General features: G+C 36.6%; 2 protein-coding genes across 3 annotated transcripts; one reads left to right on the top strand and one right to left on the bottom strand.

Moving 5' to 3' along the window:
- Positions 1-15,367: 15,367 nt before the first annotated feature.
- Positions 15,368-20,699, top strand: f8a (coagulation factor VIII associated). The gene is made up of 12 exons (XM_016295690.1): positions 15,368-15,471; positions 15,847-15,893; positions 15,974-16,046; positions 16,132-16,291; positions 18,091-18,159; positions 18,284-18,404; positions 18,519-18,611; positions 18,927-18,991; positions 19,131-19,212; positions 19,302-19,348; positions 20,164-20,219; positions 20,321-20,699. Exons 1-12 carry the CDS (start codon positions 15,413-15,415, stop codon positions 20,400-20,402), a joined length of 954 nt encoding a protein of 317 aa, XP_016151176.1. The 5' UTR covers positions 15,368-15,412; the 3' UTR covers positions 20,403-20,699.
- A 137-nt stretch (positions 20,700-20,836) lies between these two features.
- Positions 20,837-25,621, bottom strand: emp1 (epithelial membrane protein 1). Of its 2 annotated transcripts, none has more exons than XM_016295692.1 (5): positions 25,569-25,621; positions 23,700-23,818; positions 23,408-23,516; positions 22,945-23,085; positions 20,837-22,040 (listed from the first exon to the last, which is right to left on the bottom strand). In XM_016295692.1, exons 2-5 carry the CDS (start codon positions 23,775-23,777, stop codon positions 21,880-21,882), a joined length of 489 nt encoding a protein of 162 aa, XP_016151178.1. In that variant the 5' UTR covers positions 23,778-23,818; positions 25,569-25,621; the 3' UTR covers positions 20,837-21,879. The 2 variants fall into 2 exon arrangements, with proteins under 2 accessions (XP_016151178.1, XP_016151177.1); XM_016295691.1 differs by lacking the exon at positions 25,569-25,621 and adding an exon at positions 25,175-25,257.

The raw sequence follows: 25,621 nt of genomic DNA, 5'->3' as shown, positions 1-25,621 counted from the left end.
TGTCTTTCTTGTATTTTAATCACTTATTTTAAATGTTACTTATGGATCAGAACTGTACAGATTCTGTAAATATGACAAAAATGGTTTCTTTTTTTCTGTTTTTGTATAGAGAGATTACATGTGTTAAGACTACAATAATTTAATGAGACATTTCACAATACTTACGCTATTGAGAATACAGACACAGTGTGAAAATAAGTGCTAAGATATATTCTTCTGTCTCTTTGTACAAAACAGTGTTGACTAAAAACAAAATAAAAGGGAGATATCTCAAGCCTCATAGTCCTTCTGTGCTTTTCCATACATCTCCAGCGAGAATCTGAGAGGAAATGGTGACACTCTTTTTTTTTCATCATGTGCCATATATGTATGAATCTCACTTGGTTTTCAGTTGTTATTATGTGAAATGTGTTTCTTGTGTATGTGCCCCTTTGCGCAGATTTGATATTACACTGACTGTTCAACACAAGCTTAGGTTTGCTTCGTGACATAACGTACGTACATGAAACGTGAATGAGAGCTTATTAGCCAGTGGTGTTGCCCTGGATACGTCTGGTTCACTGCATCATGAACAAACTGCAAGCAAATACTGATTTCACTGAATTTCTCTCTCTTTTCTGTATCTATCGATTCATGTCAAACATATTCTGATTATTGATTCCCCTATGAAAGTGCTGTGTTTAATCATAAGGACGTCGTACATGCTGTTGATTTTAAAACCATTTGCAATTCAATATTTCACAAACCTACTCTTTCTATTCCTGTCTCACTCCCCCACTCTCTTTTTCATTCCCTTTTCTCTCTCTCTCTCTCTTTCTCTCACATGCTTTCTTCAAGCAGCCAATCACAGAATACATTGCAACACATGTAACTATTTCTTGACAATTAACTGTTACCTAGCAACTGGACCTTTAGAGAAAGACAGAAACAGAGAGAGAGAGACAGAGGGAGGAAGATAGAGAGAGAAAAAGACAGATTTGTGTAGTATGCTGTGTCTTGGTTTGGTGCTACAACATACACAGATATGCAACACCCCCACACGAGTCCATGGAGACAGGGAGAAAAAAGACGAAGAGAGCTAAACGCAAGCAGGGAAGTAGAAGGAAGGATTGACAGGTACACAGATAGAGGGAGTCGTGAATGGAAAGATTAAGGAAAGTAATTAGTAAGAGACGACAAGTCGCAGCCTTCACTTTCATTTAAAGAAAGACCGATAACAGACGCTCGTTTACGTGAGTTGCTAGACGTATTTATGTTCATACGTACCAATATTCTGTCACATGTCCTCACCAGAAAATATGCCCACTTTAAGTATGAAGCGATATTGGTGAACGTCTCAAGTCCTGTGTTGACCAAAAACGGTGGCCCACAGATTTCAAGCGCTCACTCCTGTCAAAGTAGCGAGCGGTGAACTAACCGACACAACACTGCCACCATGTGGCGGGAGTTACATAACACCCCAGATTCATCTTGATCACAGCTGAAGGAATAGCTGTGCGATGGTTTGTATTTTCAGCTGTTAAAATTACACCACTATGATTGTGACTGTTACATAAGAGCACAAAAAAGTCCATAATCTGTTCTAGATAGCATGCATTGAGTTACATTATAAGCGATTGGGTTCCTCAATGCAGACGTGCATATTTAGTACTCAGTATTATTTGGGGAAATGGATGTCATTAGTGAGCTGCATACTGCTGCTCTCTATTAGAGAGTGTGAAAGTGCATATGTGAGTGATATTTAGTAATTATGCTTTTTTTGTATGCAGGAGTTCGTGTGTGGTATATAATAGGACGCTGTTCTCATATACACAGAGATGGGAACCATGTTTTAATATAAGATTTGGAAGCCTGAGAGAAATTATGCCACCCGGCTGACATCATTTATGAAAAGCATGTGAATGGAGATGGTTACCACACATAGAGTGTATAATGACAATAATTTAATTATACAGAGCATAACCACACGCTTGCCTATACATACATACAGGCACACATGTAATACAGTGCCTAATATAAAAGCCCACCAGAGAAGTAAAAAAAAAAAAAAAACATTGACAGAATTATATTTTAAAGTATTAACATTTATTCACCTGATTTTCTTCCCGTCACACACATCTCTGGATACCAATGATTCAACTGAAGATTCTCCACAGAAAATAATTACTGGTTGTATATGACTTTATCCTTGTTTGGAAAGAGCTGGAGTGTCTGTTTTTACTCTCAAGGTTTTTTATTTTTATTTTTTGATCTAATTTGGTATTATCCTGCTGGGAAAGTTTTCCACAATCAACATTCCCAGCATTCGCTTTTCTGCCAGAGAACTTTAATCGCACCTTTGAGACCCAAACGTGAAGGAGTACAGACAAAAGAAAATGAATGCACACATGTATACTAACATTTCTAATATGTGAATTACATTTTATCCATAATATAAAGGATGTTTCCTGAATAACATTAATGTATTTGTATTATAATATCTGCAAATGTTTCATCTGTCCCTCTACCTCTCACTCTCGCTTGCTTTAACCCTTCCATTTTCATTTTTGAACACTTTTACTTGTCTGGTTCTCACCACCCTGTTCACAGGACGGACCACTCGAACCACGTACTGCCGTGGATACTTTGCTTGACTCGGTCCCACACTCTGAGGAGCCAGTTCTTTGGCATCCCCTCCTTCCTCCCCCTCCTTACGGTAACCATGATGACGGAGGAAGGGTTCCAGGGTTGCTAGGCGATTGTTAAGATCTGTGATGCGCCTCTGTAAGTGGAAGACTTCTCTGAAGAGATCATTTAAGGACTCAGAGAGAGGACGAACCCTGTGAGGAAGAAGAGAGTGTTAAATGGGGTGAGATAGAAGAGGTTTCTATGTTTGTACGTATGTGCAGAATCATCTGTAGGCCTTCGAGAGAAAAAGAGTGTGTTTCTTTTGTTAGGGATTGGTACACACTTTGCAGAGTCAACACTGCAAAAAAATCAATGTACCAAGTCAGACCTCTAAAAGAGACACTGCTAATATCAGAAACGTTGTATTAATTATGCATTATTAATGTGAATAAGGAAATTTCACATTTGTTTTAGTGTGCTAAAATGTGGGGTCAGAAAGTCAAAAAACATACATTAACAGGACGTAGTTTAATATGACAAGGCTGAGCTTCTGGTCCTCCTAGCCAAGACCTGCCTCACAAATACTCAAAAGGTCACACCGCCATTGCCTCCAGTTGTGTTAAAACGCCCTATGCCATGATGCCATAGGATGACGAGTCCCACCACATTATGACAACTGTCCAATTCTGCCGCTTCACGAATAATAACAAGAAAAACAAAGCCTTTTCTCTACAATTTACTCTTCTCTGTAGCTAATCTGGTCTCTAAGATTTTCAAGGCTAGACTGCAGCAAATTTCTTCCTTCTGGCGTTGTTAGTTGCTCTATGCTTTTTACTTATTTTTCTATGTAAATGTTAGATGTTCATTACAGTATTACAATACACGTAATTGGGATGCCTTACGAAACAAAAATATATAGCCTACTGGAGAATATAATGCAAACTATATATGAGAAAATAGTGCTTGTTTTTAATATATTGCAATATGTGCATGCACCAAGTATGTTTGCTACAAATAAAAATATATAGCAATGAAGATTACTACTCTAAATTTTTTTTTACATGTAATAGCTTTGTTGAAAGCCTCAATTAATTAATTTCATTTTCATGAGTTAATGCATGGATTTACAGGCTGAACACGTATTCATAAACTTTTATCTCACTTTACTGTTTGCATACACATTTCATGTATGAAATTATTCATGGTGGTATATAAGAAAAAAGTGTTTACTGAAAACATATTAAAGTTTTTGGACAATATAGGTTTAGTACATATATGTATGCACAAAGTACATTTATTGCATGCATATCTATATATTATGAAGTGTATTAATGAATGTAAAATTACATACATTATGATATATAACTAAATATATTGCCAAATATTTTCAATATACTGTATGAAACGCAGCAATTCCTTAAGTATTATTCAGTATAGTACATATTATTCTGTGTAACGCTTTATTTTAAAGTCCAATTCTCACTATTAACTAGTTGCTCATTAGCACGCATATTACTAGCATATTGACTGTTTATTAGTACTTATAAGCACATTAATGCCTTTTTTTGGTATGACCTAGATGCCTTAACCCGACCCAATTCCTAAACTGTTTACTGAGGGAAAACTCTTAGTTAATAGTGAATATGTTTTCCCGGAAACACTTTAGAATACACTCTTAAAAATAAAGGTGCTTCAAAAGGTTCTTCAAGCGATGCCATAGAAGAACCATTTTTGGTTCCACAAAGAACCATTCAGTCAAAGGTTCTTTAAAGAACCATCTCTTTCTTACCTTTTTATAATCTGAAGAACCTTCTTTCGCCACAAAGAACCTTTTGTGAAACAGAAAGGTTCTTCAGATGTTAAAGGTTCTTTATGGAACCATTTAGACAAAAAGGTTCTTCTATGGCATCATGAAGCACCTTTATTTTTAAGAGTGTAGGGAACACATATTCACTATTAACTAAGAGTTTCCCTCAGTAAACTCCTAATTTGCTGCTTATTAATAGTTAGTAAGGTAGTTGTTAATTTTAGCTATTGGGTTAAGGGATCTAGAACATGGTCATACAGAATAACGCAGTAATATGTGCCTAATAAGTACTAATAAACAGCCAATATGCTAGTAATATGCATGCTAATAAGCAACCGTTTTCCCTATTCTAAAGTGTTTCCTTATTCTGTATAGTTGTTAATACACTTTAAATAATTGAATATATTGATCATTAATACATAAGGAAATATATTTTCTTTGCGTAAGGGATAACCTCTGTATTTATGTATTACATAAATGTAATTTGATCTAATATAATTTTTAAACAGATATATATACTGACGAAACCTTTTCTGGGATTTGAAGTGCTGTTTCAATGCTTGTAGCTTAGAATCAGCTTCATGAAAACAATCTCCTTAGGGCTGGCGTGTAAGTCTGTTAAACTGCCTACTTCAGGATAACAAAGCCCCAAAGGACGGTGCGTTTTTCTAGTTTATATAAAACGGTCCAACAACCAGCTTTCATGTGCAAAAAAAAAACGTTTTTTTGCAAGCCAAGAAAGCTTTAGTGAACATAGCAAAGAGAGATATAACTGGTTTAACATACTCTAAGTGTTGTACGAAAATGCATGCTATAAAAATATTGGTGGTTGGTTAACACTAATTGCTTTACTTGCTTTGTACTTTAACAACATAGTAAAAAGTATTTTCAATGAATTTGTACAGGTATTAGGAAATACTGTGTTACCTGGAGTAGTCTGGCAGAAGGGCATTGGGTTGTGAATGTAACAGAGTCTTGATATCTTTGAATATGCGTTTGCCCCAGGCGTCCAACACTCGAGTCACACTGCGTATGTTAGCCACGTTCACATTCTCCGCTGGCGTGAGGGCAAAGACAATGAGGTTAGTTTCTGCTGTCTGATACTTCAGAATGGTTTTAATCAGGTTTCTTTCACTGGACTACAGGGCTTTAACTTTAAAGGGTGCAATTAGGAGATGTCTATTTGTGTTTTAGCTAGGTTGACAGGTAAGGGTGAGTTTGTTGGTGTACATTGGTCAATGTGATTTGTATTTTAATATTAGCTCCATGAAACTGTACATCTGAATGAATGTGTTGCAGTTGAGCCCATCCAGACTGACTCACATTTTCACATATAGGCCAACACACCAACGACTGAAGCTGTTTTTGGAATGGACGCATTTAGGAATGAGGTTTAAAAGACATAATATTCGGCAATATTATGAAGTGACCGCACTGAGATGAGATCAGATGAGATCAAATCTTTAACTAAATTGGATCTGGATGAGGATAATTGTCTTCTGTAGAGTTGCTTTATAGCTGATTTAAATTTATTTCATATTGATGAACTCTGCACCATTGATATTGTTATTGAACTGGATGAATAAACACTGAACTGACTCAAGGTGTAACAATACTATTGCCTTCTGTAGAGCTGCTTTATAGTTGATTTGAGCTCGTTTCATAATTTGATTCACTATTTCTGAACTGAACTGAATCAATATTGAATAGAACGGAGCTGAATAATGACACTATTATCTTCTTTAGAGCCGCTTTATACAGTTGAATCGAATCGGCTTCAAAACTAATAAACTTTGCAACATTTGCACTGTTACTGAACTAAACTGAATAAACATTGAACTAAATTGGTCTGAATAATGACAGTTTTGTTTTTTAGGGCAGCTTTACAGCTGAAATTTTATTCATTTCATAACTGAAGAACTTTGCCAGATTAATACGTTTTTGTTTGTTTATTACTGTGAATCTGCTTTGAAATTATCTGTATTGTATAAAGCGCTATAGAAATAAATGTGACTTGAATTAACATGCAACTTTTTCAACAAGCAAAGTACTAGGCATGCACAGAATCAATTCAAATTTCATCAGATTTACTCAAAAATTAAATGGCTGCTATTAATATAATTATGCTCACCTAACACCACTTGCATGTTTATTTATGAAATATTAGACTAAATTGATATTACTTTCATCTAGCAATAAGAATGCAGCCTCACACACAATATAGCAGGTTATTATATATAATTTATTTGCTTTATCTCCTTCTCTGTAGTTCCAGTTCCCATAATCCAGTTCATTGCTCATCCCAAAGTATGGAGACAAAAACGCCATGACCACCATATGCACCATCAGTATCATCTTTGCTGTCGAAGAAATTACTGAGGTTTAAAGAAGAGGCAGGGAGAAATATCAAAAAGTTAAACAAATACTAAGAACACTCTCAATGTAAGGCAAGTGATTTAAACCTTTACCCTGCCAACACATCTGGCACATGGGAGAGCACTTTGTTTTTTTCCAGGACAAACAGCCAGATGTGTTTTAGTGGCCGATGATTCTGTGGAAAATTTCAGTGCAGAGGCCTGCATTTATATATGATCATATCCTCTATGTTTCACAATTTCTATATTCTTTGTATATTTCCCCTTTTCAGGGCTCTTTTTTGTTGTTGTCCCGTTATTTATTTTAGAATTTAGTATTTAGAGGCACAAATCCCATACTTTTTTTTCAATTATAATATATTAGATTACCTTTTAAAAAATAATTTTAAATTTTTTCTGCACTATCCAACTATTAAAATCACCCAACAGCGTAATCATTTTGACTTAATCTGTTGAAATAATATTTAGTTCATTACACTAAAACTATTTTTCATGTTTAAGTACTTTTATTTACCAAATATTATTATTACATTGACAGCAATTACAATTGTTACACCCAAGAGCATTGATTCTTCTGTACATCATGGTATATAAACAGTAAAAAAAAATCTCAATGTTATTTTCCACATTTTCAAACCAACATTTTCTGTAGGTTAAGCACCTTCTTCTCTGACCGTTTAAAAAAGGGAAAAAGTTACTTTTAAATGTTTTATGGGTTTCACGCCTTTTTTACAATATCCATGGAAAGTGCCTCATGCTCTTCACTTCCCAAGAACAATCACGCAAGTGTCGGGTATTTCCACTCCATTACGATCAGATCCCAAAACGACTCGAGTTCATTCAGGAACACAGAGGGGAGATGGATGACGGGTTGATTGTCTTGTGACTGTCCTAACTGATATCAAACTCAGTTAGCTTATTTGAAAGAAAATCTCATTTGTGCTGGAGCCACAAAGGTCAATGCCACAGAGAGAGAGAGAGCTCTGAGGTAAGATTACTATGAAAAGGCAGAACCGCAAAAAAAACATGATCATTAGACTAAAATGACTAAATTTCAGAGAAATGCTGCAGGAAAGCAAAGAGAAACTGGAGTGACTCCACACTGAGAAAGAGTCCAGAGGGGACAGAGAGCTTTACATAATATTGAACTTGGATATCATAGTAATTGACTTTGCAGAGTGAGTCCCTAAAGAGGCATTTCTTAAAATGGTTTCATGTTGTGGCGTAGCAGATATCTGGATGTGCTCAGGAACTCAAAAATCACAGGATTAATGTTTGATCAGCACACTTTCCAGTTTTTACCCATTTCACACATTTTTTCAAATCATGCAGGCTTTAAAATGCAGACAGAAGGAACTGACATGTAATAGGAATATAAATCAAACACTTACAACAGATATAAATACATCCACTTACATTTGGATTTATTGATTACTTGCACTTTCTGTAAAAAAAAATATTTTTGATGCTTTGTGAGGTCTACACGGACCCCTCTGCTATATATGAAGGCTATACACAGCAGAAAGAGGGGAAACAGAAGGGAAATAAAACTGCAGGACAGATAAGTGAAATATTATAGAATACATTTTTACTTTTAATAGTTCAAATTCCACTAAAGTGCAAATTACTTACTTTTTAGGGTTATGGGATGTGTTTTTTGTCCTCCTCTCCTCTGCTGTAATATCGCCATCCTGTCCACTTCTTCTCTCTGAACACCGTGTTGAAGTCTGTTGACAGTCAGTGTGCAAACACTTAAACTTGTGTCTGCCCTGCATAAGAACTATGATGCTATGCACATTCACCTCTCTCTCTCTCTCCTCGGTCTTATTCTTTCCGCTCCCTTCTGTTCTTTTGTCTACTTTTTCTCTCTCTCCCACTTTCTTTTTCTCTTGCATCTCATCTTTCTCTCCTTCTCTGTCTCTTTTCCCCCTCTCTCCATCTGTTGGGCTCTGTGTTCTCACTCCCTCGCAAACTATCATTCTTTTCCAGATGTGCACCTTTTCTTTAGGTTTATTTGATGTTTTTCTCCCTCCAATCATTTGCCCCTTTTCTCTTATAGTGACTTTTCATAGACATAATGGTTTTCATAATAAATTACACAAACAACAGACCTTATATAGTATATAGTGAAGACTTTTCATAATGGTTCTCATAATAAATTAAACCAAAACCTTAATAAAATCTCGACATTTTGAAGCATTCTAAATATGAGCATTTAAAATAGTGATAACCACTTAAAATGTCCTCATCAGTCAGTTTTTGACCCGTTTCATTGTGTGAGGACGTTTTCGCAGTATAGCCAAATCTGGACACACACACACACACACACAGTGTTACGGGGCGAACGAGATGTGAGACGTGCGAATCCATCTGCAAAGCTTTTATTAAAAGACGTGGTCAAACACAGGCAGGGTCAAAACACCAGTGAACAGGTATGGTACGGGCAAAACACAAGAGCAGTCCAGTAAACAGGCGTGGGTCGATCGACGGTGAACAATATCCAACAGGGCAAGGCAAAGAGAGATAATCCAGGTAGATAGCAATAATCCAGGCAGGGGCAAACAGAGTCCGAAACAAGACAAAAAGGGTAATCCGAAAACACAGACAAGAATTTGAACACAGGAAAACAGGCAAGGCGAGACTATTGGTGCGTTCAATTCATGTCGGATAGATCGTATTTACAAGTTGAATGCACATGAACGCCACCACAAAGTCGTTACTACGAGTGGGATATTCGAGTCGAGTTTCTGAGTTGGGGGCGTGTCAATGAGAAACATGGCAAAATCGATGGACGCAACGGCTGTAGTTGACAGTAAATATTTGCTTAAATTTATAGTTTAGTGGGTTGTCAGTGACAAATACCGTAGAACTGCATATCTGACAGAGGGAGACAGAGAGATTGCCAAAGTAAAACATAAATCACAATACTTATAGGTGTTAAGCAGTGACATTGTCAGGCTTTTTATTTACAAAAAATAAGCGTTTTGAATGTGGCAGGATTGTAATATAACAATTGATAAATTTTTATGCGATACAGATTAAAGTGGCTTCATAAATTACTTCTTACAAATATTAAAAATGCAAAACACACCTGATGCGAATTCTTTGCTCTTCATTTTCTATAAGCAGAGTTAACAGACCCGGTTGTATTTTCTTGTAATTTATTAAAAGAAGGTACACCTCCATCTTGTGCCGACTAAACTGACTTAAACACACCTGACATCATAATTACAACTTGTCAACTCGTAAGTACGAATGCCCCAGGAAAACTTGAACGCCACATGACTAAACTGAAACTGGCTCCATAAAGTTCTATCACTAGGAGAGTAATAAACGCAGACAATACTCAGCGACTTGAGTAGGATCTGGGTGGATGTTATATAGTGTGTGAGTAATAGCTTTCAGGTGAGCGTGTGATTGGTTACAGCTGTGTGCAATCAGTGCAATGGATGATGGGAAATGTAGTGTGAGAGTCCATGTAGTGAGCAGGTGACCTCTGGGGGTGAGTGAACAGAAGTTCATAGACCGGATTCGTAACACACACACACACACACACACACACACAGAGAGAGAGAATTTAGCAGGTGAACAGAGCAGTCAGTCTCATAAATCAGGTCTCACATGATTTCTGTTATTCAATCAATAGGCTCTTTAACATCACTGAGCAACAACTGCATCAATTTGCATGTGCTTTTCAGTTGGAATGCTCTTTATTAAAAGCACTGCATTCATAATTCAGTCTCTACATCTTACAGTATTATTTCCATAGTAACGGTGGGTGAATATTTGTGGGCCACTACAATAAAAGTCTGAATTAAATCTAGCTAAACCTGTAAACAATGTCCAGACTTATATCTGTCTTATATATTTTGATATAAGAAACATATGTGCCAAAGTTTATACCATTTACCTTGATGGGGGCTTATTCATACTTTAGTATTTAATACAAGACATTCATAAAACAATTGTTAATTCATAAAACAATTGTCCAGACCTCGCTGTCACGATAAAAACCTTGTACAGTCACTTCAAAAAATGAAAAAAGGATATAACATAAAAGAGGTTCCTGGATTGAGGAAAATGACCAAAAAGATGTTTAATCTATTTTATGGTCATTTATATCCAGGAGCCTAGTTTAAATTCATACATTTAGACAGTAGAATAAATATGCAAGTCTATACTTTTTCTCACAAAAGAATTAACCTTTTCTTAAATGCTTTGGTGGTATTGTAGTCCTTTACCATCATGCTTATATGGACAGAAATATTTGTATTCCCTGGTATCCAGATGTTATATTTGTTGTGCCTCTATCAGCTCTCTCTCTCACCCTGGTCTGTTTTTGTGGTATGTGAGGTCAGTTTTGCCTGGCTTAAGAGTATGTGAGTATTTCTTTACTTCAGCTCAGAAGTCACAAGGCACTCATGCACCTGTTTCTCATTAAACAAGGCAATTTGTCACCTCTAACTGAATTCCTTGCTCTTCTCTTCACCTCACTCTCCACATATCTCCCTATCTCAGTCTCTTTATCATTATCATACATTTGGAACTTGTAACTTGTATTTGGAACTTTAATGTGATATATATATAATAATGGCTGTATTTTGTTCTTGTTAAAAAAAATTCTTCTTTTTTACGTCTTCGCTTATAACACTTAATCGTATTTCTATCTGTTATCTATTGTTAATCATAAATTATATATTTTTCTTTATATACAGTAATATTTAATTCATACTAAACGAAGGAAAAAGTGGAAAAGGATTCTGTACTGCTGTTTTTTATTTATATGCCCTGGCGCTAATTATGTGTTGCCTATTTCAGTGACAGTGACGTAATCATTACGTAATTCACTTTGGATTATTTTGGAACTCCTCTTTATTTGATGTGAGTCATGCGCTCGCTCACAAAGTATCGTGTGCTCTTCTGCTGCCACCTGGTGGTCAGAGTGGACAGAGCAGCATTTTTAAACCACATCACTGAATTCGGACCGGCTAGCTTCTGCATATAAACCAGGGCTGAGTTCAGCTTGGAGTGAGAATTCCCACGGGGGTTGGTTGGGGTTGTTTTGTTAAAACACACACACACACGCACACACGAACCCTGTCAGCAGAGTCTTGTCTTGACATCTGACAACGTCGGTGCAGTGTTTTATCATAAAATTATGTAAAATAACTGTTGCAATGCTGCAAAACAGATAACTTTTTACCACGACAAGAATAGCAATGTACAGTGAGAGAACTGTAAGATTTACAAGTCATAATTGCAACCGCATTTCAAACATATTTTGATATAAAATTACAATATTTTTCTATTAATCTTTAGTCTGCATTTAAATTGCTTAATGCCTATATATCTTGACAAATGACATTCTCTCCAGTACATTCGCCTACTATGGTTATAATCATTATGTCAGTCATTGCCATATGAAAATGAATCATACTGCATAATGAGTGATGAGGGATTTATATGTCGTCGTATGTTTGTTGCGTGTGCATGTGGCCATTTCAAAGCTTTTGTAAGTATTAGAATATGTATGAATCTTGAAATTAACTGTTTACATTTCTGATTTTTACTTCAGAACCTTTTCACTCGATAAGTTTGTGGCTTGTGAGCCAATAGGAAATCAACCATAGTCTTGCGCTTATGCATTTGTGTTTTGATGTGATGTGACGTGATGGGACTGTTTTTGATTGTATTGTGATAAGCTGTCTTGGTGTTATATACGCACCCTCTGTGAAAATGAATTTCCTCTCTGAGGACAAATAAATTATATATATCTAGATAGGCTGGACAGATAAATAAAGAGGTTAATTACGAATGCATACAAAAAATAAAGACAGCACGTGAGATTGGCCATGTTGGACTGAAACTGCCACTTTCAGCAAAAGAAAAGCGGTAATGCAAAAACTGAGCCAGAAACAAAATTCCTTTGTTACGTTCTCTCTATTTCCTCTTTGTTTCTTCACTCTTACCCCAACTCTTGGTTTTTCAGATAAAGGTTATCAGCAGCCACCTGAGGAGTTAGACAGTGCCATCATCACAATGATGGCATTCTCAGGAATTCTTCTCATCTTCAGTGTTGCTGGGTCACTTTACATATTAAAAAGCTACAAGGTAAAACTTGGCTGCACATTGTGTCGTAGAAACATTAGAACAATTTATTCAAATTTGTTGAATGTAAGTTTCTTTAATTTCAGATGCTTTCTTGTATACTTTAATGCATGAATTAGATGCTGTAAAAGTTCAGGCAATCTAATAATGAGGGGTTATACACTGGACGTGTGAACATTGATTATAACATTACAATGGCACCTGTCAAGGGGTGGGATATATTGTGCAGCAAGTGAACAGTCTTTCATGTGTTGAAAGCAGGAGAAATGGGCATGTGAAAAGATCTGAATAACTTTGACAAGGGCCAAATAGTGATGGCTGGACGACTGGGTCAGAGCAGCTCCAAAACATCAAGTCTTGTTGGGTGTTTCCGGTATGCAGTGTTTAGTACCTACCAAAAGTTGTGTAAGGAAGAACAACTGGTAAACTGGCGTCAGGGTCATGGGCATTCAAGGCTCACTTATGCACATGGGGAGCAAAGGCTAGCCCATCTGGTCTGATCACAGAAGAGTTACTGTAGCTCAAATTGCTGAAAAACTTAATGCTGGCCATGACAGAAAAATGTCAGAACACAGTGCATCACAATTTGCTGCATATGGGGCTGCGTAGTCCCCATGAAGACCCCTGTCCACTGCCGAAAGCACCTACAATGGGCACGTGAGTGTCAGAACTAGACTATGGAGCAGTGGCCTTATCTGATGAATAACGTTTTCTTTTAGATCAGGTGGATGGTTGGGTGCATATGTATCATTTACCTGGGGAAGAGATGGCAGCAGGATGAACTTTGGGAAGAAGGCAGGCCGGTGGAGGGTTCTGACATTCATGTGGATGTTACTTTGATACTTGCCACCTGCCTGAAGATTGTTTCAGACCCCCTGATGGCAGTGGCCTCTTTCAGCAGGATAATGCTCCCTGGTACACTGCAAAAATAGTTAAGGAATGATTTGAGGAACGTGAAAAAAAAAAGAGTTAGAAAAGATGTTGCCTTTGTCTCCAGATTCCCCAGATCTCAATTCGATTGAGCAACTGTGGGATGTGCTGGACCAGCAAATCTGATCCATGGAGGCATCACCTCGCGACTTGCAGGGCTTAAAGGATCTGTTGCCAATGTCTAGATACCACAGGACACATTATGAGATTTTGTGGTGTCCATGCTTCAACGCATCAGAGCTGCTTTGACAACACAAGGGGGACCGACATGATATTTGGCAGGTGGTTTTAATGTTATGACTGATCATTATTTATGGACTCATAACTAAACAGTAAATGTCAGTTCAGAAAAGATTATCTATGTGCTATTATGCAAGATGTGTAATCCCCCTTGGCTCCAGATGGACTGTCCAGAATTGCTTTGATTGCAAGATGGTGCTGTTAAGACCAAAAAAGGGCACACATGTACTGTCCAGAAAAACACATGTGATACTGTTAGTTTCAGCTCTAGTTTTGCCTCATTACTTTTAGGAACACCCTGCTTGTAGAGATGACAAAAATGAAGTTGCAGAGCAGAGGCCAGGGGGGAATGATGAAGTGATATTGGATGAGGATCCTGCATCTGCATCACTCTACACAGTGAGATAACAAGTCTTGTTTCTCTTTTGAGAAGTAGTCATTTGCTCTTTCTTTGTCTCTGTATTTGGTATTTGTTGGTAAAAGGTTTTTCTACCTGTTTCAATAAAAATTTTAAATGAAGTCTCAAATAAATGTATGCATAATATAATACTCCCTTCCAACAGGTGCTACAGTACAGATCGAGCTCCATTTATGATTCATTGCAACCAGACACGATGCATGAAGAGAACACATTGAAGAAAAAATCTGTTAAAAAGGTTTGTTTTATAAATAGTGTAATATCATACGACATGTATAGCTTATAATGTAGTCCTACATTAAAAATTGGTTTTAAAAATTGAATATACAACTTCAAGTATTGAATATATAAACACAGAGTGCATAGTGCATTTACTGAAGATATAATCATGCAGTGAAGACACTTCATGACATAAACTTTGCATTTGTTATATATATATATATATATATGGTTCAAATAATAATAATAATAAACATGAAACTAATTTAAGTCTTGTTTCAGAATACCAACCGTTTCTGTTGCTTTGTTCTCTTTCAGCACTGCAAAGCACAAGAAGATGAAGTATTTGATTCTGTCTATGAAAACTTGTGAATGAATGAAGGAATAATTGAGTTCATGAATTTGATGTATGAATACCTGCTGAAATGTACTTGGTGTCAAATAAAGATTTTTTTTTTGTATAATCTAATATTTTATGGGCCAGTATAACATAAAATAACATAAAATAAATGAAATATCAAAACGACTGAATATGTGTCGTTTTTCATCAAGCCTCTCACCTTCTTCCTTAAAAATGCGGTGGATTTTCTGCGAAAGCCCCGCCCTTACGCTGTGTAAACCAATCAAAAGATAACTTTAGATGTGTGCAACCAATAGGAACACTCGTATCTGAATTTCCTGTCTGTTGCTCCTCTTGAAGTGTCAACAATGGCAGCCGAGGGAGATTTTCTGACGCGCTACCGGGCGGTGTCAAATAAACTGAAAAAGTAAGAGCTAAAATGACAGCTTTATATCACTAATACTAGAATGTTTGCCATGTTAACTTTGGTAGACTATTAATGTTGTCTATAATACTGAGCGTAACCAAAGAATGTCATGCCAGCACTACACATCCCTCACAAGCATGTTGCTAATTAAATCTCAAGAGCTACTAAATAAAGTTCGCGTCAATCTATTATTGTAAAATTACAGAAAATTTATGGATGAACAGCTGAGGATGACATCTTGTAGATGTTTAATTCCATGCCAGCGCCTTCTTATGATGAACTATCCCAGAGTACGTTCAGTATGGAAGTTCAACCTGTCAAATTAATCTCATTTAGTGGCGTTTTAATATTTAGTTCTCCTCCTTTAAATCACAGACGTTTTCTGCGGAAGCCTAATGTCGCTGAAGCAAGTGAACAGTTCGGTGAGTATTGTGTCAGAAGAGTGATGCTGTGCGGCAATGCTACTCTCATGACTTTATCATTATATGCCATCTTTCCTCAGGTCAGCTGGCCAAGGAGCTCAAACAGCAGGAGTGTCCTCAGTATGCTGCCTTCTGTAATCTCGCCATGGCCCGGTAACACAGCCTCTCTCATTTCTTCATCCTTGTGTCTGATGTGAACAACATGTGGAATTAATCTTTTTTTTCTCTGTTTTCGTAGCTGTGAGCAGACCCTGTTCAATGCTCCAGGAGAAGCCCTGGCATTGACTGATGCAGCCAGACTCTTTCTGGCCTCAGAACAGGAAACCAGAGCGCTGAGGGTTCCTGGTTTCGATGAGAATATGCAGGCAGCCATGAACTGCTATAGTTTTGCGATTAAGGTATTTATCGGAATCAAATTTATTACCAGATGCTTATGCTCAAGCAGATGAGCATATATAAACACAGGTTGTTATTTTACAGAATGCTGGGCTCAGACTTGCATGCACAGATTTAAATAGAATGAAAAGACACTTGTGATTTTATATTTTTGATACAAATAAACTGCTCAGTTTAGCCTGACATATGTTAGTTTAGTATAATTGAGATATTATTGTAGTTTTTATTAAAGGGGTCATATGATGCGATTTCAAGTTTTCCTTTCTCTTTGGAGTGTTACAAGCTGATTGTGCATAGATAAGATCCCTGAAGTTGCAAAGACTAAAGTCTCAAAACCAAAGAGATATTCTTTATCAATAGATATAACAGATATTCTAAAACGGCTCGTTCTAACACGCCCCCACATATCTACCTCACTATGTGGAAATATTTGCATAATGCCACCCAAATGTGCACGCAAAGAAAGAAGGCGTGGTTTCAGTAACCGCAGTTAGTGTTGAAGCAGCATGTCAGGGAGACGCTGTGTGTTTCAGTGCGAAAGCAAAAGCACTTTATTTGGCCTTCCAGAAGTAGATGCATTTAGGAATCTTTAAGATGACTTACAACAGAACAGCAATGCATTTTATGGACGACCGTTTCGTCAACCTAGGAGAGGAGGTAATTCTGACTTTGCTATGACAATCTGGCGCTTCTGAATCAGCGACTGTTTTGTTACTAGTTTAAGTATTTGCTATTGACTGTTCAAATGCGGAGTTTTGAGCATCGTGTGTGTGTGTGTGCGCGCGTGCGCGCGTGCGTGTGTGAGAGAGAGAGAGAGAGCGAGAGAGAGAGGGTAACATCACAGTGGAGTCAGCTGTCTTAACCGTGGCTTGTGTACTGCAAACACATACCAGCTTCATCACTGTCTGTCACGTGACTCTGTTCCCCTTTCGGGCTCTGTCTTTACATTTATTTTGAAAGATGAAGCTCGCGATTATGGTAAGAGGCGTTACATTTCCGACGAGAGCTTGCAGTGTTCGGCCAATCACAATGCACTGGGTCAGCTGGCCAATCAGAGCAGACTGCGCTTGTCGGAAGGAGGGACTTTGTAGAAAACGAAGCGTTTGAGAGAGGCGGGGCATAGAGGACCTACAATAATGTACAGTATTTGAAAAATAATGTGGTTTTTGAACATTAAAGCATGTCAACATATTCTGTTACACCAAATACACAAAATAATGATCTTTAAAAAAGCATCATATGACCCCTTTAAAACGGTTTATTTTTGTATTTTCTGTTTACATTTTGTTTTTATCATATTTTCTTGTTTTTTTTATGTCTATGTAGGTTTTATAAATGTTTATTTCAGTTTTACATATTTTAGAACATTTAAACTAAATAAAATTGTATATAACATTTCTTTTATTTCAAGTAAGGAAAATGTTTTTAGTTTTATTTAACTTTAATAACCCTGGCCTGTCAGAACCATCAAGCCTTATATTATTTGCTATTCACTTTTGTTCACTATTACAGCCTCATTCAGTTAGAGGAAGAGAGGGTGAGGATGAGCAGCTAAGTAACCAATACAAGCAAACCAACATTTGTTTCTAAATTAATAAATCACCCGAAAATGAACCAAATGTAACTAATTTTCTTGGCTCCTAAAAATTAATTGAGGTCATTTGAAGAATACGTCTCTCTACTGGACTAATATAGTAAAAAGCCTCAAATCTTGCAATCAATCGTATGCAGATTGTGTGTATTTTTAAAAAATATATTTTTTAGATGTTATACTGCAAATATGTACTTCTATATTGTTTAGGTCTATATTGAGATGAATCAGCCTGTTATGGCGGCCAGTCTCTCACTGGAGCTTGGCAATGCTCTGAAGGTGAGACATTAATCATTGTAATACATGGAGCGGCTTTCTGTTCATAAATGAATTAAAATCTCATATTCATCTTGTTCCACGGTGCTTAATCGTGTTGTGGTCCTGTTTATATATTTGTGTGTAGGAGATGAACAGACCCGGGGAGGCGATAGTTCATTTCCAGAGAGCCGCAGAACTGCAGATTCAGACTCCAATTGAGGCCCTGCTGTCACTGTGGGAAATGGCCTCCTGCAAAATACTGTCCCGTGAGTTCAAAGATAGCAGCGTTTTCCTGCCAGAATGCAATGATTCATTTTGGTTTTGCGTTTCAGATGACGTTCTGTGGTTGTCAGAGTTGTGATGTGATGTTTGATTGGTAGGTGATCATGAGGGCGCTCTTGCTGTTCTCTCTGAGATGCAGCACATGTGTCAGGAAAGAGGACTACAGCTACCCGGGACAAACACCCCTGTCGGTATGAACATTCACAACATTATACAATCAGTCTTAGTTTTGAAATCTAGCTGGGTGTGGTTTGATGGCCTAATTTGAGGGATTTTCACCAGATTTGCTGTTTATTTGAATTTCCTGATTATACCCCGCAATCACAAATTTATAAGAAGCAGTCATGTTATATTTTGTGACTGATTTTCACGCTTGTCAAACATCTGTCAGCAGTCTTTTAGTTTGTGTATTTGACATCTGCTAATAATAATGACGCCAAGAAAATTAAGCATATGCTGTAAGATTCTTTAGATTCATGCTTCAATTCTGTTTGTTTTAATTCCAGGAGCATATATGGATATCATAGCAAAGTGCGAAATCTCCAGGGTATTACTTCTTATGTTGCTTGAGGTAAAATATATATTTAAAATCTGTAAGTTTTACAAATAAGCTCACATTTTGGACAGTATGTTAAGAAACCAGACCAATAGCATTAGTGTTTGTTTACTATCCTCAAATGACACTATATGTTTGTGTATCTTTGTTTAAGCCTCCCCCTCAAAAGCTGTTACCCGAGCATGCTCAAACACTAGAGCGATATGCCTGGGAATCCTTCGACTCACACAGTCAGGGTAAGACTTGCGAGCAAAACGGAGAACCAGGCACAATGTTTTATTTGGTTGCTATTCTTTATAAACTATTGTTACTGTCTGTCCTTTAGTAAACTTCCTTCCAGAAAATGTGTTCCTCCTCCTACAGTCGGTTGTGGTGAGTATTTAAAATCTGTTTCTAAAATTAGGTTGTTAAAATAACCACATTTAAAACCTGTATTCAAAATCCAATTTAAACCTGAACAAGTTTTCAGATTCTGAAATATTTAAAAACAAAGCATTATGATATTAAACAACATAGAAATATATTTGTGACCCTGGACCACAAAAGCTGTCTTAAGTCGCTGGGGTATATTTGTAGCAATAGCCAAAAATACATTGTATGGGTCAAAAATTTAGATTTTTCTTTTATGCCAAAAATCATTAGGATATTAAGTAAAGATCATGCTCCATGAAGATATTTTGTAAATTTCCTACCATAAATATATCAAAACTTCAGTTTTGATTAGTAATATGCATTGCTAAGGACTTTATTTGGACAACTTTAAAGGCGATTTTCTCAATATTTAGATTTTTTTGCACCCTCAGATTCCAGATTTTCAAATAGCTGTATCTCAGTTAAATATTGTCCTATCATAACAAACCATACATCAATGGAAAGCTTATTTATGCATCTTTCGGGTGATGTATACATCTCAATTTCGAAAAATTGACACTTAAGACTGGTTTTGTGGTCCAGGGTCACATATTAAAAAATGGAATTGTTATTTCAGCTTTTTATGTACATTTTTACATTGATAATGTAATTTGCAGTGAACAAAATTAGAAAGATTAAAAATAGAAGCATTTTCAGTAGTGGTCTCTTACTTTTAGACTGCACTGTTTGCTCGAATGTCAAAAATGCTATAAATTACTAGTAGAACTACTATCTTGGATTAAGATGGCTAAATGGTCTGACTGGCCTGTTTACAGATGGCCTGTCAGGAAAAGGATACAGAATCTCTCAAGGCTCTCCAGACAGAACTATGGTGAACTTGATGCATTTCCTGGCTCATACGATGCGTTTATATATATTAGACTGAAGCCTTTGGAATTAGATAAACAACACCTTTCTCTTCTCTCACAACAGGCCTCTCCTTTCGGCAGAACAGAATCATCTTCTCCACTTAGTGGTTCAGGAACGAATTACACCCTCCGGTCAGGGCATATGATTTGGTGCCATACACCCCCACAAAACAGTTCTTATTGGAACATTCCTAAGCCAGTGCCTTGTGCATTTTGCATGAGGAATGTAGAAGGTCACTGAACCTAACAGTCGTACATACTCATATGAAAATGTCTCAAATAACAGGTTTCTTTGCTTTTGTGATATGAATGTACATTTCATTCCCCATTTTCATATAATGGTAAGATATTGTGTGAAAAAGGTAAATGATTATGTTGAAGCTTCTTTAAATTTGTAAAATATTGATGTTGTAAATAATAAAATAACAAAAGAGATTCTTATCTTATGGCAAGGTCTTTATTTGTGTGATTACTAAAATTAATGTCCTCCCAGGTTTACACTGATTGGCTTTGCATTGAAAAAATAAAGTCCTTTCCATTTACTGTCATACTGCAACATAAAAATACATCTAGAGCTGGTTAAAACTTTAACCAAACAAAGTAAGGAGCTTCTTCCTTGAGAGGATGTTGAATAATTACACCCATACAATTATGAATAGATATTGACGTTTAAAAAACCAAAGCATTCTAAAAATTATTTTGGAACATTCTGTGCTCTAGAATGAGGATCTTACAGGGTGATCATCTGACCACATGAACAATCATTCATCATCATCATGCTAATCAAAAATGGCTGGCATAGCAACAGGGCCCATGATGTCATTATCAAGAAAGCATTTCTCCACACAGAAACTGTAAGTACATATGGTGGCAGAGGGTCTGTACAATGAAATTACAAAAGGATTGTGTATTCAGAAGTCTACATGATTCAAGCGGATGATCACAAATTTGAACAGCACCATAATGCATCGCAGTAACAAAGATTTGACCCTTATTTTCACCTAGAGACTATCCTGTGCTATTGCCATTTAAAACACACACACACACACACACACACAAAATGAATTGAAAGAAAATATGAAATAAAATAGTTTAAGACAATGCTATTTCTTAAAGTGCAAGTGATGTTTTAAACTACACTATGCTAAAAAAAATTCTGTATGTACTTTATATGTACAACTTATCTTTCTCTTTATACATATTATAAATATATTTTTTACATTTCATTCTTGTATGTACTGCATCTTCACCATCTTTACACACTAACTCCTGCAATAAAGTGTGTTTAGACCCTCTGTGCTTTGAGAAACTAGGAAAGATGACCCATCAAACCAATCTATAGTATTACTCTAAACAAAAATGCAAAAAACATTTCTCTTCTTGTTTCAAGAAACTTCTCTAGCAAATTTTCCTCAAATGCTGAATCAACAATTTCTCACTGACAGATTTTAAACTTTGCATATGTGCTCAAAAGTTTCAATGAACTGCTGACGCTGTGATTTGTTTCGCAAGTTTCTACAATTCCAACCAACGCCTGTAATATTTGAGACAACTCATTATTTTTCAAGTTGTGCACTTAAGACTTGGAAATAAAATAATTAAGGCTTTAGCGAGGTCTAAAATTTAATCAACTCTTTTGCGCAGAATGATGTACATAATTCCAGTGAAGAGGGTCAGCAGCCACCCAAACCAGGCCATGATGTAGGACCAGCCATACCAGCCATTCTTCTCGCCTCTGTGAAAGTGATCGGTGTAGACTGACAGAGCCACCATTATGCAGAAACCTAGAGGTCCAAGAGAAATGTATAAATGTACAACAAAAATGAATGTCTGTATGACCTGTACACTGTAAAAAATAAGAGTAATTTTAACTGTAAAATTTTGTAAAAACGCTACGGGAAAAAACTGTTAATAGGTTAACATTAAGTTTCCGTACTATATCCAGGGAAAAACTGTAAAATATCTAACCAGATATTTCATGTAATTTTACAGTAAAATGCTGTTAATTGTACAGTTTTTAGAAGTAAAAATAACAAATCAATGTATAATTTACAGTCAAAAACTGTAAACTGATATTCCCAGAATTCCCTGCTCGACACTCCACATTTTAAAGTATTTTGTTTATATAATCATGTTTTTTTTAATAGTTTTTGTTATTAGTTATGTATATTTGGGCTTTATGTTACATCTTCTGTTGTTTAATGAAAGTTTAATGCATTATTTAAGTATCATGTGTGTTACCATGATGGTGTTTTGTGTTTGCATGAATGACTTTGTGCACCTTCTATATTAGTATATACTCCTGCTTGTGGCGAAGCTGCTTGTGAAGAGCTTTGATTCTTCATGTGGCTTTCTCTTTTACCACCTGCATTATTATGGTGGTTGTCAGTATGTTAAAGGTACAAAACATATTTTAATAGCAGTGTGCATTGTTGAATTTACTTTGTAAATTTTCTTGTTTGTAAATTACAGTTTTATACTGTAAAATGTACAGTTTTGGGCCGTAAATGTGTTTACAGTTTTTCTGTATTTTTTACTAAATTATTCTGGCAACCACAGCTGCCAAAATTATTTTGTAAAAACTACAGAATTTTTTTTAAAGTGTAGGGCCTTAAAGGCAATGATCCACACAGGGATGTTTCAATAATGCCCTAATTTAACCTCAGATTTACAGAAGCATTAACTTACAGGAGATGAGTTGCACAATTCCAGAGATGGTGAACCGCTTTCCTTTGCCCAGAGTAAAGAGTTGGAATATGAACACGCACAGAGAGAACACAGCAAACAGGCAGGACAGAACTGCAAACGCCTGAACTGCCTGCAGATAGTCTAGAGGGATGAATTAAAGGGGCATCATGTAAATGTCCCAGTCTGCACGCTTAAAAATAATGGTTCTTTACTGGCATGAAGAAACTTTGACATCCATGGAATGTTTTCATTGCAAAAGAAGTTTCCTTAGATTATTAAAATTCGGAACTAAGTAAAAATTGGCTCTTTTAAGAACTGCTCACTGAAAGGTTCTTTGAGAACCCCAAATGGTTCTTCTATGGCTGTTCACTGAAGACCCCACATCATTGAAGAATCTTTATTTTGGCTTGACTAGTGAAAACAGGCAGATGTCCAAAAATGCTTACTTTTAACATTGTCTTACCTTTCCGGTATGAGGTTGGTATGTCCATGTACACCCAGACATTATCATTGTTCTCCATCACCCATCTGCCCCACAAGTCTGTATAAAGGTTCTCTGTGAACCACCATGCCTAGGAAAATTAAAAACCTACCATTAACTACAAACAGACTACTACAATGACGGTACAAACACATACTTTTCTTTTAAAAAGTCATGTTTTTTATGTATGAAGAAGACATGGATTTTATTACACACATATACATATATATATATATACACACATACACATAAAAGAGGAATAATGTGAACTTACATCATCAATAATTGCCCAAAATAGGAAGAAAATTGTAGTCAGATGAAGAAAACAGATTCCTGCCAGGGCCTTGAACATATTCAGAGGATGAGAGGGAAACAGGGTGGCACAATATCCTGCTGTAAGGGAAATATTATAAGACATGACATTTTGTGTTTAAGAAATACTCTACATAAAAAAATTCTGCAGCCATCCAATGATGACTTACTGAGAATATTCATGTTTTTAGAAAAAAAGTTGCCTTATATTTAAAGATGTGCCAAGCAAAGCATTGAGGAAGAAAGTGGAAGGGAGGCTCTAATTACCTTTTTACATGATTCAAAATGAATCTATGCTTTTCATTCACACAGTACTTTTAACCATGTGCTAGTAATACTGCAGTTATGTGTCTTTGCACTTAAACATGTTGATAACAAAGCAGCCATGGCTGACATCACCACATTAAAGCTGCATAAATGCTATGCAATAAACAGCAATTGTTTTATCACTTCTAAAGGGTCACTTTACTTTTGGGATACTAGATTTGTTTCTACCAAGATCACATGCACAAATCTCCAACGGCTGTTAAACTACAATATCATGTGGGAGGAGGAGAAGAGACACTCTGATGATGCTCTTTCTTAAAGGGGTCATATGATGCTTTTTTAAAGATCTTTGCTTTCGCCTAGAAACACACAGCGTCTCCCTGACATGCTGCTTCAACACTAACTGCGGTTACTGAAACCACGCCTTCTTTCTTTGCGTGCACATTTGGGCGGCATTATGCTAATATTTCCACATAGTGAGGTAGATATGTGGGGGCGTGTTAGAACGAGCCGTTTTAGGGGGGCGTGGCAGAGTCTTAACTTTGATAAAGAATATCTCTTTGGTTTTGAGACTTTAGTCTTTGCAACTTCAGGGATCTTATCTATGCACAATCAGCTTGTAACACTCCAAAGAGAAAGGAAAACTTGAAATCGCATCATATGACCCCTTTAAGTCACAGATACAGTAGGTGAACTGACATGTCATCTAAAATGCTGATGCATGCTGTTCATACAAACAACAAAAAGGTTTTAAGAGAAAATATGGTGTTAAATCCCATTAAATGATTAAAACTATTCCAACAGAGCATATCTTCAGCCAATGCATTCATGTTTTATATTCATTGGATGCCCGTTTAAAACAACGCATAAACAATCTCTTATTTATCGGTTCATTCAAGCAAACCACATTAGACAAAAATATGGAAGCTAATGCGAAAGCTCCCGCGAATTACAGATGTCCGACAAAGAAGGAATTCGTGTCACATCATGCGTTCGGATGCATTTTCATCCCGTTTTCAGCCAATTCTAAACGTTCTATTACAGTTTTAAAATAGATTTCCCTTTCTTTTATGTCGATTCTAAGACGCTTAATTGTATTAATAAATAATAGCTTTACAACCTCACTGGCATGATAATTCTACAGCGATGGCACAGATAATAAAAGGTTACCTTGGATATTTTAAGCTCTCAATTTCTTTTTCGTAGCCTGTCTGATGCCCCACCATCCGAGGATATTCGCACTTCCCCGCACCTCGTCCGTCGTCTCGCCCCCCCCTCCCCTCCCGCACTCTTTGCTGCATAGAGGACCCCACCCATCCCAAGGACTTACTTTTAAGTCCTTACGTATCCCACATCCAGCGAAATCCTAGAACTGTTTTGTCGCTCACTGGAAATTCATGCACGAGGTGTAATAAGAGACCATCATCTTAATGTCAAAACAGCCACTAAAACATTTAATTTTTTTAATGCCGGACTGGACAATATTTAGATGCCTCCTTAAACGCACTGTAAATTACTGTTCAATAATTCTGTGCAAGAGTTTACGACGTCGTCGTCCTGTTACCTAAAGCTGTGATGTGCTATAGCGATCTATCCGCATGCCGCAGCATCCTATCT

This window comes from Sinocyclocheilus grahami, unplaced genomic scaffold, assembly GCF_001515645.1.
Source record: "Sinocyclocheilus grahami isolate Dianchi unplaced genomic scaffold, SAMN03320097.WGS_v1.1 scaffold339.1, whole genome shotgun sequence".
Taxonomy (NCBI): Eukaryota; Metazoa; Chordata; class Actinopteri; order Cypriniformes; family Cyprinidae; genus Sinocyclocheilus; species Sinocyclocheilus grahami.
This window is presented reverse-complemented; position numbering and strand designations above follow the sequence as displayed.